At 35.6% G+C, this 17407-nt stretch overlaps 1 protein-coding gene across 1 annotated transcript in view; it reads left to right on the top strand.

Annotated features, from left to right (window-relative positions):
• Positions 1–16944, top strand: part of LOC145248842 (D(2) dopamine receptor A-like) — a 345736-nt gene extending 328792 nt beyond the window's left edge. Inside the window, exons 3-4 of the mRNA XM_080110566.1 lie at positions 10530–11587; positions 16622–16944. Coding sequence (XP_079966692.1) covers positions 10530–11587; positions 16622–16860 — 1297 coding nt within the window. The 3' untranslated portion in view covers positions 16861–16944. The remainder of the gene's footprint in view (positions 1–10529; positions 11588–16621) is intronic.
• Positions 16945–17407: the final 463 nt, after the last annotated feature.

The raw sequence follows: 17407 nt of genomic DNA, 5'->3' as shown, positions 1-17407 counted from the left end.
AGATTGCCCATTAGAGGGAAAATGCAGGGGGAAATCCCTCGTATACGAGGCGACACTCACACATCAGGCTAACGATACACCAGAAATATACATAGGCATGACGAAAGGGACGTTTAAGCAGAGATTTTACATGCACAACAGTTCCTTCAGGGCAAAAACAAGGATACAGACAGCATTAATCGACCGAGTATGGCAGCTAAAAGACAACGGAACACCATTCAGCATTAAATAGAGGATCATAGAGAGAAGACAGCATACTCACCAGCCTCAAAACGGTGCCAACTTTGTGATGCGGAGAAATACCACATTATAAAAACTATTAATAATCCTCAAAAGGCCTGTTTGAACGTACGCAGTGAGACCTTCAACACCTGTTTGCATAGGAGACAAGCGCTACTAATAAACTGGGAGGACCGAACAATAAACGAAGACCCCACCTAATAGGAATTTTTTCAAGAGTACTCTCGATGCAGTCAACTTAACGCATAAATTAGTAAAGTGTAATGGACATTTAGAAAATTGTAAATATAAATATTAAGTATAAAAATTACGTATAAATATTAAGTATAAAAATTAAGTATAAAAATGAGGAATATTATAACTACCTTAAAGAACACAACACATATATAAAAGATTTAGAAATTAAATAGCCTGCGCACCTACCCTCAACTATTTAAAATATTTAAAACAAAAAAAGGATAAAAAAATAATAAATAAATACGATAGATTAATTACCTCCCTTGGATCAACGGAAACATGGATTATCAACCCCTTAACGGAAGAAAAGGAAGGGAAATTAATAAGATAAATTAATTATCTCCTTTGCACCAGCTAAATTTAACGGAAGACTATGCAAAAACAGAACAGTACATATTTACTAAAAAGCGTTAAATAGAAAATAAAAAATAAGAAACTTCACATTAGAATAAAATAAAGTATACAGAGATAGGAATAAGCTATTGTTAAATAAAAATGAACATCATTATGTAAAAAATAAATGCTTGCCTGGAAATTTTTTCCTCGGACAGAAACAACATGACTGACGAGAGCCTAACATCGTTTACGTGTTACCATTAACTGGTTCCCTTTATGTTGGGCTTGAAACCGACAGTACCAATGTTTTTCTGAACTTCTCTACAATTAAATAAATAAATATTAAGCTCTAATATCGAAAAAGTTTTTCTTTGTAATCGAGCACTTTGTTGGAATTCTTTCCTCAAAAAACAGTAAACATATATCAGAGAGGCGGTAGCACTCTCTATATAGGGATGGCCCGTACACGCCTATATACGCCTACAAAACAAAACTATCCAAATCTCAACTAAAATCAACTTATAAGTTTCAAAAAGCACATATTCTTACAGAGAAGCGTCTTCCGAATCCAGCGAGTGTCAGAACGTCGGTTAAAATGTCAAAAGAGAGCAAAAAAAAAAGGTACAAAAATGGCCAATTGTTCTTCTTTCTTCTTCTTTCTTCTTTCTTTTGAGACGATGTATCTCGGTGTACGAACGGTCTCTGACAACAGTTCAAGCATCAATCGACTGCTCTTTACACGGAGAAGTGCAGTGACCCATCGCTTTTTAGCTAACTCCATAATTAAATAAGATTACGTGTAATAACAAGTTTTAAACACTATATGCCCAATGTAGACAGACCACTTCGAACACGGAACTTCTCTCAAAAGGGACAGCTCCAAATAATACACCGGATGCTCACAGACGTTCCAGTTTGCCAGTGGCCTATATTTCTTGGACGCTGAATATTTGAGGTGAACGTTAAGGTTTTTTCTTTAAACAGTAACCCACCAGCGTTAATGAAACCACGAAATCTTTATCTCAGTTGATCAAAATTGTTATAAGAGTAACCTATCAGCAAGTACGACGTCAAAAAACAATGTTATAAAAACAAATAATTCTTCAGATTTTGGACTGTAAAATATGTACAAAATGTCAATGCTGTGACCAGGATTCGAACCTAGGTTAGCACGGCCACAACGTGGGTGTTCTAACCTCTAGACGATCACGGCTAACACTGATGTCTGTCGCTCTTGGCAGAAAGACACATCACTACTGTCAAACTATTGAAAAATAAGGAGGAAACTTGAAATTCTCACGCATGCGCAAAAATACACTATAGCAACCATTGTTAAATGCAGCTGAATCTCTTCGCTCGCTAAGAAAATTAAATCAGACCAGTTCTTCTAAGAACTCACCAAACGCCAAAGGAAATAAGTTAAATTAACCGCAAAAGAAACTGCAAGAAAGTCATCTTCTAAGAACTCACTGGAAGCTGACCAAAAAGAATCAAAATCCAAGCCCTAGCCACAAAAATAACTAGATATTGTGGCTACTATACACAATCTACTAATAAAAACAAGTTTTCTAAAATAAATTACAATAAATTAACCAAGTAACCTCACACTGTCACTGATTAGGACTTCATATAAAGATAACAACTACACTATTGGTGTATATACCGTTCCACACTTTAACTATTGGTGACGGGGCAGTATCTCAATTCTACGAGAGTTGTCTTGCTATAAGATAAGTGATATTATAGTAAGATACACATAAGTGTTATATGTTTACATTTAATAAAAAATGCCAAAGTCAGCACGTAGTAAAAAAGCTCAGAGAAATATAGACTATGAAAAAAACAAAGTCAAGGTATTATCTGAGCAAAAAGAATACTATCAGAAAAATGCTGAAATAATAAACATTAAGTATCATGCAAATCCTGAGGCAAAGAAGGCTGCCTCACGTGCTGACTCAAAAGCACGATATAACAGGGATCCTGAGGGGAGAAAACTGCCTCACGTGCTCTTTATAACAAAGAACCAGTAAAAAGAAGGCTGCCTCACGTGCTCTTTATAACAAAGAACCAGAAAAAAAGAAGGCTGCCTCACGTGTTGACTCAAGAGCACGGTATAACAGGGATTTCGAGGGAAAAAAGCTGTCTCACGTGCTCTTTATAACAAAGAACCAGAAAAAAAGAAGGCTGCCTCACGTGCTGACTCAAAAGCACGGTATAACAGGGATTCCGAGGGGAAAAAAGCTGCCTCACGTGCTCTTTATAACAAAGAACCAGAAAAAAAGAAGGCTGTCTCACGTGCTGACTCAAAAGCACGGTATAACAGGGATCCCAAGGGGAAAAAAGCTGCCTCATGCACAAACTATTATAAAAAGACCTAAAACCCAGCAGGAAGCGACCTGCTACTAATGGAGGCGGCAATGAGCCGCCTCCTAAAAAAGACAATACTATTATGAATGTAAGTTTAAAAATAAGACTGTAAGTAAAAATACTAATTAACAAGAATAAAAAAGCATTGGAAATTCAAAAGGATATAGGGATGGTATGCCAAAAAGTATACAAACAAGATAGCTATGAATGGCTAGGCACATGGAAATAGAATTGCATCCAAGGTATAGCCCTATAGCTTTTTACAACCGTAATGATGGCACGGAATGAAGATAGGAGAAAAGCTATAGGGCTATACTTTGGATGCAATTCTATTTCCATGTGCCTAGCCATTCATAGCTATCTTGTTTGTATACTTTTTGGCATACCATCCCTATATCCTTTTGCATTTCCAATGCTTTTTTATTCTTGTATATATATATATATATATATATATATATATATATATATATATATATATATATATATATACAGAGAGAGAGAGAGAGAAAGAATAGGGGTGGAAAATTAACTCACAAATACTATGTATTGGAAAATATAGAATGAGTCATTTATTTTATAAGGATATACATACATTTAGTTTGGGGATAAAGGGGACTCTTTATACCAAGGTATTTCGAAGCCTAATGCTTCTCATCATAAGAGTAGAGAAAGTACTAGGTAACATAATGGGGATGTTACGTCTAGCGAGGGAATCATCAGGAACGAAATAAATAAATAAAATTTTTGATATTATTAGCGGATACTATATTGAATTCTTATATAAATCAGGAGTGTATTATATAAAGTGTAGTGTAAAAAGGAGTGCAGGTTTCAATCATATTTTTAAATAATGTAAGTAGTTTTTGTATTTAAGATTCAGGGGGACGTATAGGGGTAGTTAGGTTGTGGGTCTCTTTTATCCGTAGGTAAGAGGTATCGTGTCGATGTATGGGGTTTACGCTAAAGTGTTTTATCGACAGAGATAACCGAGACAACAACCGCATTTAGAGATTGTGTACGTTTTCAGAAATTATATTATGATGAAGAATTAAAGCGATGGTGTATATACTAAGCAGGATTAATCAAGATAACTTCCATCACAACATTATTTATAAGAGGAATAGGGCTGTATCGTGATGTTATGAGATTCATACAAGTTAGATTGTGGATTGCATGGGGAGTGTACTAGGGTTTTAATTTAGTAGGGTAGGGGAAAGTCCGAAGGTGAATTAAAAGGGTCAGTTATGATGTGGATATGGGCGAAAATTTGTAAGAGTATAATAATAATTTTCAGAAGGTAACATACAGTGGATAATATGCAGTGATACTCCTAGGGATGGCTTGTACAAACAAAGGTGTAAAGGGGTGGCCGTGAAATATAGGGCAAAGCATAAAGATAGGGGAGTAAAGTTGACTGAAGTGGATAAAGGGACAAACAAATCATTGGGGTTTAAGCGAATGGCGCGGTGTGATAATTCGTGTAGGATATAATAATTAAAATAATAATTATAGATCGATGAAAAAAAAACAGAAAAACAAACTAAACTAAATTTTGTTAATCGGGGACAATAGTTGGAGCGATAGGGTACATGTATACAAAAGTGAGGCATAAAGGTATAAATTATATATAGGTTTAGCCAGAAAAGCTGAGAGCTCAGTAAATGAGATACTATCCCTTTAGATACAAAGCTCTGGACCAGGAAAAAGTTTGCAGATGTCCATATTATAATCCGGAATTTTCTTGTGTCAGCGGCATAAGTTTTTTTATGGACAAGCAAATTACATTTAGGCTCGTGTTTGACGCGAGTGATTTTTCCCTGTATGGAGAATCGATTAAGTGAATGATTAATAGTAGTGAGAAATATTTGCAAATTCAAATTGAAATTAAAAATTAGTCTTATCAGGAGATATGAACGAATATGACATCACCTGTCCTAAAATAAGGATGATGAAGATTGGGTAGTCGGTATTTCGAAGGCTGGAGTTAGAGTTTCCATGTTTGTCGTATATTTACTTATTATATGATGCCGTAAGGTTTCCTTGGTGTAATGCTGTTATATTAGATTCTTTGTTCATCCTTGGCGTATGAAGAATGCGCAATAATTGATGTAGAAGTTCCAAGCCGGGTTAATGAATGGGGAACTGGGTCAGAATCGGCTAGGTGGAGACGAGTTCAAGAGCTTTTAGTGAGAATGAAAGTCAGAGACTGGTGAGTAGTAGAGACGAAATTGCTGGGTTGAAGCTGGGTTGATGGTTAATGCTACGGGTTCGTGGGGAACTGGGGTGATAGACCTTAACTGGTAGTGATGACCTTAAGGCAGGGGATGGGGTTAAGAGGAATGCGTGTGTGGGGGTCGAATTTTTTGGAGATGGGCGTCAATTACCATTGCCGTTCAATTTTTAGTTAATAAAAATATGAATATGTCTGGTTTGAATGTTTTTTCTGGTATTTTTTCTTATTGCATAATTTTATGTGTTTAAGTATGTAGTATGAAGTTTTTTAAAATTAGTTTTATTTTTGGAGGGGCTTTCTATGTGGAGGAAACAGGGGGGATCTTAGGATTCTTATTTTGAGGGTTGCAGGATTAAGGTCTGGGATAGGGGATGGGATGGTTTTAATTTAAATTTTTGTTAAGATTTGGCTGAAAATTGAAGAGGACACAGTTTGGGTATAATTAGCGCAAATTGCTTATGGGGTACTACTTAATATGTGATGTTAAATGTTAGGCTCGGCTTTAGATTGAAATTTGGTTCGAGATAACTTTTTTCTTTTTTTATACACGGTGGTCAACACTTATCAAGGCCCGGAAGCCACTCAGGGATAAGGGTTATTGCAAGTACAGTACGTTAGTGTGGAGAGTTGATGAAGTGTTTACTTAAGGGGGTGGTTCATTAGGAATTTGTTTACGTTGGACTTGAAGACATCCAAGTTGTAGTCAGATGGGAAACAGGCAGACGGAACAGAGTTCCACAGGCGCGCAGTTCTAAGAAAGAAGCTTTGTTCATGGAATCCACGTTTTGATTTAGGCACAGATTAAGAGTGGGGGAAATTTTTCACAGTGGATTCAGCTAGTCTGCAATATTACGAATATTACGAATAAAAATATTATATTTGTAGTATGGGTTAAAACTTGCATGGGGGATAATGAGTTAACGTGGATTTGTTGTTTGTAAGGTTGTATTTATGTTCTATATTTATAGATTGTATTAATCATTTATATTCTATTCAAAATCTATTTGGCGAGAGCAGAAAAACATGGGGGTAATAAGCCGTTTACTAGGGGCAAGGATTCGCAAGTGGGGGTATTAAGTGGCTGAATAGTTCGCCTTAGGCGCAATCGATATTAGTCTTTGTCTGGTGGTGTTTTTTCGGCGGATTTCTCTGTATTTCCGTATTTGAATTTTCTTTTGTGCCTACAACTGCAAATTATCTCTAGCTTAGATTTGATGATGTTTAAGTTATTTGGTGCCGTTATAATCTCGGTCGCCTCTGCGTTGTAAAGAGGGCAGTATTTTGAGCCTGCGCTATATGATTTAGATTTTCTTACAATTTTCCATTTTAATGAGAAGTTAATATTATTTTCTTTTAATCTTCGAAATTGAATAGGATAGTTTAAACTCCATTGAAATTTGTTGAGCTTTACATTATCCCGATAACTCATCTCTTATAGAATTGAATTACTCTCTTCTTCTATCTACTCTTTCTCTCTCTCTCTCTCTCTCTCTCTCTCATTATATATATATATATATATACGTGTGCGTGTGTGAAGGTGGCGTTGTGTGTGTGTGCGCAACGTCTCTACACACTCCTCTCTGAATATTTAGTCTACAAACTTAAAATTGATATATACGGAGTTTGGACATGAGGAATAGTTTCGATTTTAGTTTTAGATTGTAAAAATAGCTGCTAAGAGGTCAACATGAAAACAAAACAGTTAACTTTCATAGTGTAAAGGTTAATTACCCTTTTCTAGCGGCGTCATTATATTTTAATGAACCCAACACGTCGTAGACTCCGTTGCAAGGAATATAAGAAGGAAAAAACTCGTGTCTCAAACACGTACTTTCACAAACTGTTGTGTTTCGAGCACGTCCTTTCACAGACTCTCGTGTCTCGAACACATACTTTCAGTCTCTCGTATATCGAACACGTCCTTTCACAGATTCTCGTGTCTCGAACACATCCTTTCACAGTTTCTCGTATCACGAACACGTCTTTTTTCGCTCTCTTGTCTCGAATCAATCATGCCTCGAACACGTCTCGAATACGTACTTCTCTTAACACTGGCCACGCCCCAAATACAAATCATCCGAACACTACTTCTTTGAATACATTTGTCCTTTTTATCTCTGCTGTGACGTCACCCCGCACACAGACACAGTCATGTGCATATGACTGCTGCTAACTCAGCGTCCGCAGTTCTGTTGCAACATGAGTACAACATATCCTAATAAAGCTGTTACTCCTGCGGATGTGCAGTAAAAACATTCATAGCTTAAATCTGCTATACCAATCTCCGCTGTCTGCTAATGTGTTTGTGTGTTTCTGGAATGAATATGATATTGTCAGAACCGTTCATTCTTCACACGTGTAATATTAAAAATTAAAAAAAAAAGTATTAATTTTTCCTACCTTAACGACTGCAAAATATGATGGGGGTTCGCGTAAAATTGTCTCTTTTTAAACGATTTTAACATCTACACATGCCTGAACACCATTCATCTCTCGCATGCGTTAAATACAAGGTTTCGAACGTTACGGTTGCCATAGCTAATTGGGTGAGTTTCGCCCGGTCCCTGCAGGGGCTGGCCATGAATCTCCAAGACCATATGGGGGGGGGGGGGCCCACATATAAACCATTGCTCTCGTAGCAATCAGTTATTGGTCAATGTAAGGGAAGCCCTTCATACCAATTGTCACTATCCAGCTCCTCTACTCCCCGGGGAGTTCGTCCCCCATTTCCCCTTCACTCTCCACATGAAAAATGGACCTGTGCCTAATTTGCTCAGTAAGGAAGCAAATAAATCCAGCCATAGCCAATTTGATTTTAGAGTTGGCTCATAAGTATTAGTTTTGAGGTTCACACCCGCCTTACGGTGGACGTTTGTATCTTTTTTTTTTTTTTATTATTATTATTATTATCATTATTATCATCATCATCATTATCATTATCATTATCATCATCATCATCATTATCATTATTATTATTATTATTATTATTATTATTATTCATTTAAACAAGGTTAAAAGATTTTTTTTAATATTTTTCTTGCTTTTATTGTTTACATGGCAATTTTTAAATTTTTTAATCACTGGTTAAAATAAACTTAGGTTTACGTAAATAATTTTTTTTTTAATCTTAACTACTTGAATTTTTTTCCGAATTCGTAGCAGTGAATTATTTCTTTCAAACTGATATAAATTATTTCACAGTAAAAAATTACATTGAAACAGAAAATATTTAGCAGGTGCCTCCAACTCTTTCTTAATATTTGCCATCTGTTCACGCATAAATTCAACTTTTTTAAAGTATAAATTTGCAACGTCATAAAGTTGTTGCTAAGCTAGTTTAATCGACTAGTGGTCGTTTTTAAGGTTCATGCTCGGTACGGATCATTTTTTTTTTCTTTTAATAGCACAAGATCACAGTGTAGTATCTGTTCTGATGCTACACTTCATCTTTTTTTTTTACATGGTAGTCACCACTTATCAAGGCCCGGAAGCCACTCGGGGATAAGGGTCATTGCGTGTACAGTAATCAATGGGATAATATCGTAGTAATCGTTAGTAATGGAGATTTGATAAAATGCCTTACTTAAGGGGACGGTTTATGAGGAATTTGTTTATGTTGGACTTGAAGACATCCAAGTTGTAGTCAGGTGGGAAACAGGCAGACGGAAGAGATTTCCAAAGAAAAATACATAGATAAGAAGACATAGATAAAGAAGGGGGAAATTATTGACAGTCGTTTCAGCTAGACGGGTGTTTATCGAGAAAGATTGGTGAGGGAGGATCAGAGATTGGAGCTCAGATGAGCACTTGCAATGGAAATAACAATAAAACAAAGATAGGCTCGCAACGTCTCTTCTGTGGGAGAGAGGTTGCAAGTAAGAGAAAAGGGCATCCCCCACTAAGCCACGAAGTCTATTTTGTACTCTGTCAAGGCAGGATAGGCTGGGTTTTTTTCTGTCCTCGGTCAGTAGAGGAGAAATCCTTCAAGACAATGTTTATTTTTGATCCGATCCAGAGTACCCATTTGGGGGGAGCTTGATTTTCCCCCACATTAAAAACCGAACATTTGTCTAACTCAGCCCTCGTGGGGAGGCAAGTAAAAAGGAACACAATACGTTTATTTTAGTTTATAAAAACTGTTTCTATTTTGTTAGTTTTTACATTGAATTAATTTCAGTTTGCTTTATTTTTAATTTTTTTCTAACCTTTCTTTCAATGATACATAAAAAAAATATCTGAAGTTTACGGACTGTGCTAAGAAAACATTTCACACAGGATCACGGCCGTTGCAACGGACCGTAAAGAGAAATATTTCTAGAGTGAGGCAGCATTTAAGAACTTCGCTTTAACTGCTATAACATCATTAAGAATGCTTAATATCCTCAGAATAGTTTCTTCTCTATGTATCTCGTCTGCCGAAAAATCTGTCGAGGAGGTAATAAGGTACTTCTTTAGGACGATTACATTTTTGTGTTTTTTATTTTGTTTTTGTTTTTTTGTTTTTTTTTTTAAGTAGGATTACCGTATCTTTTAAATGCCCCCTCCATATACTCGAATAGAGGTGGGAGTGCTGACTTTGTCCGCGATCCTTAGTGTAGCCGGTGTGTCCAAAAGCAACTTAATTTCTTCTATTTATTATTTGTAGACCCGGGCACCGGCAGGTATGCGGCAGAGTCATCGTTTACCGACTTTTAGACATGTCGTCTATACGCTGACAGAAGATGGAAGTGAAAAATTATTAACTCCCAGACTTCCCGTGCGTGCTTCTATTAGGATAGACGCTCTTTCCCTGTTTTCCTTGTCTTCTTTTTGCGCTTTTACTTTCTTTTTCTCTTTCCCTATTTGCGTGAAGATAATACAATCATCTGATCTTTCAAATGTATTTTCATAAACTTCATTTTTTTGTGAACATCATTCATAATATATTAGCACTTAAAAATAAAGGATTGTTATCGCTTGACGAAGTCTTTAGTTATCCGTACCTATTGTCCGAAACCTTATCATGAATGTGTAAAGATATTAAAATGTTTATATAAATAAATAAAACGTATATATATATATATATTAATAAATTTATAACATAAATAAATATATGTTTTCTTTTATTCTTTTTCAGATTTATCGCCGTCACCCAACCGATAAAATATTCGAAACACAAAAACTCCAAGCGAGTCTACATCATGATCGGCCTAGTCTGGTTAATTTCAGTGGCCATTGCAGCGCCAATAGCCTTAGGCGTAAATTACTCAAACAAGCGACAACCGCTCGACTGTGCTTTTTTCAATTCGGACTTTCTCATATACTCTTCCATGGGATCTTTTTATATACCGTCTATAATGATGATATTTCTCTACTGGCGAATATACAGGGTGCTAATGCTTCGCTCGAAGCGACTTAAGCAAAAGAAAGCCCAACAGAAAATGGAGCGGGAAGCGCTCGCTAATGTCATAGAAAACAAGGCGACAACAAGTAAAGCCGATATGAATTTACCAAACGACATGTCCAATTCGCCCGTAAAGGGCGCCGCTGCAAATAATGTTGGACGAGGACGCTTGAAAAACACAGTGGAAGAAGTAGTCGTAAACAAAGCGGTAGGCAAAGAGGCGGAACTGGATGATCTAGCCGGGGAAGACGGTTTTGAAGACGATAGCGGCCAGAAAAGTACCCCCAGCGACGAGCTGAAGGAACACGTTATCGAGAACAGTAACATAACCGGCGGGCTAATGATGAACACGGTGAATGACGAGAAAACCTCGTTACAGCCCGACGGTCACCAAGGCTACGCTGCTCCAGCTAATATTGACGTAGTCGAAACGCAGTTCAACTCGGGCCTCGCTGGATGTGGTCCGGGTGCATCTGATCCTGCCGGCACCAGTATCGCCGCTGATGGTGGTTTCGCAGCGAGCGCCGGGGGCAATACCGGTGATAACGCGACAACTGCACTGACGTCTTCGACGCCAAAGAAAAACTTTTTAACGCCGCCCAAACAAAAATTCGCCGGTCTCAATAAGAGAGGAGGTTCCGGAAAAAAGAAAGGATCGTCCCCTAAAAAAACTGTTGCAAAATTTAATTTTCATAAAAAGAAAGAATTGAAGAAAAAGAAGGATAACCATGGAGCGAAAGGCGCCATGCGGAAGGAGAAGAAAGCGACGAAAACCTTAGCCATTGTTTTAGGTAAGTGTCATTTGCTAAGCTTATATATGTACATATTAGTGATGGGACGATTCCAATATTTTTCCCGATTCCGATACAATTACCGATTATGTACTAAATTCCCAATTCCGATAAAATTACCGATTCCGATTTTTTATTAACTTTCTAAATATTTAACTATAGAACTATTATTTTCCACAATTTCTGTAAAAAAAAAAAAAAATAAAGTAAAACATGTTAAATATGCAGATATTTTCCTGAACGTTAAAATACCCTTGTGGAGAATGATCTATCGATTTTAGCTTTACTGATATTTAAAAATCAATAAATATTTATTATTTTATCAGTATTACCAGCAATGGAATAGTTTGTTTAAACAAAATTAAATAAAATATACAGTTAAAAGAATCGTTTTGGCATCGGGAAATAGGCACCAATTTTTTTCGATATCGATTCTGATATCCCCAAATTTGTCGATTTTTCCGATCCCCAATTCCGATTCCGCTTAATCGTTCCAACACTAGTATATATATATATATATATATATATATATATATATATATATATATTACTCGCAAAAATATTTTTCAACGAAAGAAATTTTTTGTATATACTTTTGAAGGTAAAAATCTTCCAAAACTATATATATATATATTCCTATAAATTTGTTGTTTTTTTTTGTGTGTGTGTATTGATATTTATATTAAAACACTTTTTTTCTTTTGGTAAGTATTTGCTTCCCCGCGAAAGGAAAATGTGACGCAAGCTCGTTTTTAATGTGGGAAAACCAGCGCCCCCAAAATAGGGCAAAATTTGACACTCTAGCAGTAACCAAAAATAATAATTTTCTCAGTATAGAGGGTTTCCCCTCCCTTGGCCAAGGGCAAATCAACTTAAATGCATCAGAACAGATATTAACTTTGTCCCCGGACCGAAGGCCAATGACCTTTGTTTTCTATTGATTTAAAATAAATACAACTTTCTTATATATGGGTCATGGAATTGCAGTCACTAGGAAAATATCTACTTAATTTGCATATCTTTTAAACATTCATTTTAATCAATTCCTTGTAAGTTTTTTCGGTTTTCTTATGGGATGATCATCTTATGCAGGTATTCTATATGATTAAAATTTGCATAAATATTGCATAAAAAGTTTATAGTAGCATAAAACTCTTTCTATATATATTTATGTATGCATATATATTTTTGTTTAAAATATTTTGCCTACCAAACTCCTCCTACAGTTTTTGGTCTACGGACATGACACTTCATATATAACGTATTTGAACCTATGCAAAACTTTATATTTGGGGTTTAGCCCGGGAAAATCGGTACAAATATGTGATTTTTTTTAAATGAACTTTGCCAGTTGAAGGTTGAATGACGGTATTACAAATATACATGCATAACAAAGTATCTATTGGTTCATGTTTTAATGTTTAGCCTCGCAACAAATATGTTTTCGTGGCTCTGTCATTAACGGCAGAGGGCAAAATAAATTCTAAGTTAAACGTTTTCTCGGTGGTGGAGCACAGACTTCTTTTTGTTTTACTTTTTAAATCATTACTGTATATTGGGTCCAATATAATATACTAGTAAATACGAAAGTTACATTAATCAAAATATCATATTTAAACGTATTTAAAAGACACTGATAGAATTCAGATGAAAAATCCTGATAGATATTACTTGAAGTAATACTTTCAAGGTGATCCTAGCAAAAAGGAAAAGCTCAACATTTAAGAATAGAGCAATATATAAGTTTGGTGGTTAAATTTTAAATTCTGAAAAAACAACATATAGGCACATATATTCGAATTGAGAATTTATTGTTTGACAAAAGGAATATATAGAAGGGGTTCTGTATATATATATATATATATATATATATATATATGGGTGGTTGATTGGTTGTACATATATCAGAAGATAACATATAAAAGAGATGCATTTAGATCACATTCATTTTATTTCATTTATTTTATTAAGCGTTTTTATTTGAATATCTATATATCTATAAAAGTGAACGCGCGTGTGTGTGTACATTTCCCTACGCAATAGCTCTGTCAATTTTCAGTCTACAGACTCGAAATTTGATATACAGGATTCTGAAATTTGGGAAAATCTCTGTGATCGGTTTTCGGCCACAAATTTAGCTGTTAAGAGGTCACAGTTTTACGATTTGACCTTTGTGAACTCTACCAAACTCTTCCGACAATTTTGGGTCTAAACACTTTAAATTTTAGATATAGGTCCCTTATTGTTATTATAGGTTCCATTATTCGTTACTATTTGAGCTATCGTCAGATAGGTATGAAAACATTAAGAATTATTCGATTTTAACTAATATAAATGTCTATTTTGGTATGCATACGTGATCACTTCAAGTCGAATTACGCTTGCCAAGTTCAACTGTGTTTTATTTAAACCCTTAGCAACTATTATTATCGGCTAAAGACCAAATCGAATTAGTTTGTATATGAGTTCTGTCTCTATGTACTCCGAAAAGACAGGATCAATTCATTTGAAATTTCGCATACATATATTTTATGTGTTTGATATAGCTCTCGGATACATTTTGTATCGGAATACCTTGGATAAATATCAAAAAACGATAATCGAAATAATCCGATTAATGAAGGAAGTAAGATTTTGATCAAAGTTTACACGTTATGCAACCTAACATCACAATTGCATTCGAGGCGTTTTATCATCGCACAAGCCAAAAGCCTAGCGTCTAAAAACAAGAAAGGTTTTTTTTATAAGACAGGCACGTTCCAAAGGAATGTTTCTGTTTAGAGCACAACTGAAGCCTTTGTCGAGAGATTCACTAATCCTATGAGATATAACCGTTAGCACATCTGCTGTAGATCTAGCAGAATTGAAACCATATTGCATGTCACTAAGAAGGTTATTTCTGCTGAGGTGGTTGACTACTTCTTTATTTGATATGGATTCCAGCAACTTACTCATGACACACAGGAGAATGATTAGTCTGTACTGAGAGGGAGATGACATGTCACCTGAATTCTTAAATACTGATGAGGTCTTCCAGGGTGTTGGGAAGCAATTCTCCTTAAGACAACGCTTCAGCAGTTTTGTAAGTTGTGGTTGAAGCTTTTTCAACACTATAATTGGAATGCCGTCAGGGCCAGTTGCTTTTCTGGAATCAAGGCTCTTTGGCGTAACCTACTCTAACTTCGAGTGTTCTTATACTGTCCTATTGATATTACTAATGTACATCTCTTTTAGAATGGAATAGTTTTGTTTTAATTGTTGAATCGAGAAAACAGTTTTAAGAGAGATTTTTTTTTACTAGAAACAACATTTTCTGAATCATCATTTCATCTTTTCTGCTGTCAATCAACGAAATAATTTTTTTTTTTTTTTTACTGATACATTTTAATTTTTCTCTTAAGAGAGCCGCTTTTATGTTACCTGGATTTCTGCCCATTAAAAACAAACCGTGTATCTAATAGTTCGGTCCTCGATATGACCTTAAACTATATCCGATGGTTGGGCCCCAGCTGGCGAGCTTTGGGGAGTGTGGACCCACCCCTTAATTACCATTGCTCCCAGGTCCACTCTGACACGGAGTGGTAGCACCTGTTAGGGTTCCAACTATGGGTTAAATAGAAACCGAATTAAATATATATATATATATATATATATATATATATATATATATATTCTATTAAAAAAATATTCTTCAATATCACTGGATTCGGCATTAAATAACCTGAAAAGGGTTGATATGCCGTAAAACAAAAACAACTAATCAATCTAATAGCTCATCTGAATAGGCATGTAAATAAGAACACATAAACAATAAAGTAATAAAGACTTCAGTTTTGTACTTCGGGAGAATTGATAGAATTTATCATAGGATTATTCAGACTATTGTTCCCATTTTGAATGTTATTTTTACAACGTTTCGGACGATGTAATATCCGACTTTTTCTAGATTAATCTTGTATTACTCGGGGTTTTTACTCAGGAATATAAATAGAATTATGAACGGAACCTTTATATAATCCATCACTGTAGCTTAATCCTATTCCGAAAGCCATGACTAAATCGACTTAGTATTGCCCGCACTGAGAATTGAACCCTCAAGCATCAGAAAACTGTCGCTGATTATTAGTAATTATTATTTAACACTTATATTCTTTATACCACAGTTTCCTGTCGACAATATGCATCTAAAGAAGGTCGAAGCATCCATCGGCCGAAACGTTGTGAGAATAATATTCAAGATAACTACAATAGTTTGAAACATATTTGTTACTCACTGATACTTTCTTCCGTCTATGTTTTTCAAACACATCATCAGGAAGCCTGCCGTTTCATCGGTGTTGGCAACCACGACTCTCTAATGTGAGCGACTCTTCATAGCACGGAGCAGCTCATCTTTTGACGATAAATCCCGTCCAATCTATTAAGTTGTCCATCAAAGTGCGTATCGGTTTACCTTTCTTTTTCGATCCGGGCATTGTACCTATCAATACTAGATATGCTACATCTCCTTGAGGGTAAATAAGTCCGATAAAAGTCATTTGTCTTTTCAGGATAGTTTCTATCAGCAGTCGTTTAGTGCGTCTTGATCTAGTCCATGTTTCCTCATGAGAAATGTGACCTTTCCAAACGACCTCTAACATTTGTCTCATAAACCAGATTCTGCGCTATTAATGCGTTTCAGCATTATGAGGTAGAATAGTCCAGCTTTCTCAACTATATAACGGACCAAACATACGCCTGAGGAATGCGTTGTCTAATCTTGAGCGTGGTGGTATTGGAGCATAATACTGCGTTCAGTTTGATAAATGTTTGTTTACTCTTAACTATACGCGGTCTTATAACACACCAGGATCGTCCTGTAGATGTAATCAATGATCCAAGGTAACTGAATTTATCCACCTGAGTAATTGATGCAGCCCCAAGGCTGAAAGACAAATACCTGAGCTTGCTTTAGTTTCGCAATACGATGTCGTCTTCTGTTTTCTCTAATCGTTTTCCTCTTTTTTGATCTCATTTTTTCTTACCTTCTTTCAGGTGTGTTCCTGTTTTGTTGGTGGCCATTCTTCACGATCAATATCATCAACGCCATCTGCCTCCGATACGATTTGGAACACGTGGCCGCCTGCACCCTCGACCCAATTCTCTTCAGCTTCTTCACCTGGCTTGGGTATATCAACAGCTTCTTAAATCCAGTCATCTATACGATCTTTAATCCGGAATTCCGGAAAGCCTTTCGTCGAATCCTCACTGAACCATGCTTCGCTTCGCGATAGACTTAACATGAATGCCTATGTCAATAGCAGGAACTAAAGTACACCAAAACCCAATAAAAGACTAAATGAATAACAAGAAAAAAATCATATATATATATATATATATATATATATATATATTAGTCAATCATGATGTGTTTAAAAAAAATAAAGTGCTCGGTCGCAAATATGAGAGCTTAAATAAAGATTATTTAATTTAAATTTAATACTATATGGTACATATTTAAGAGATGTGCTATGGTTTCAGGTGGATTAGCCTGTTAAAGGCTGTTACATTTCCGTTCCAATCATCAACCCTTCCTGAAATGAAAGCAATTGTATGAATTGCCTTCTTCGAATTGTAATTATTTGGTGAGTTGCTGATGATTTGACGGGGTTTAACAGATTCACAATGCTAATCTACCTCAATAAAACCATGGTACGTCTCTGAAATATGTAAGCTACTGATTTTGAGTAAATGATCTACATATATATATATATATATATATATATATAATCATATATATATATATACACATAATCATATATATATGCACACACACACATA

Source organism: Euprymna scolopes, chromosome 27, assembly GCF_053919585.1.
Source record: "Euprymna scolopes isolate OS-2025 chromosome 27, ASM5391958v1, whole genome shotgun sequence".
Lineage (NCBI taxonomy): Eukaryota > Metazoa > Mollusca > Cephalopoda > Sepiida > Sepiolidae > Euprymna > Euprymna scolopes.
This window is presented reverse-complemented; position numbering and strand designations above follow the sequence as displayed.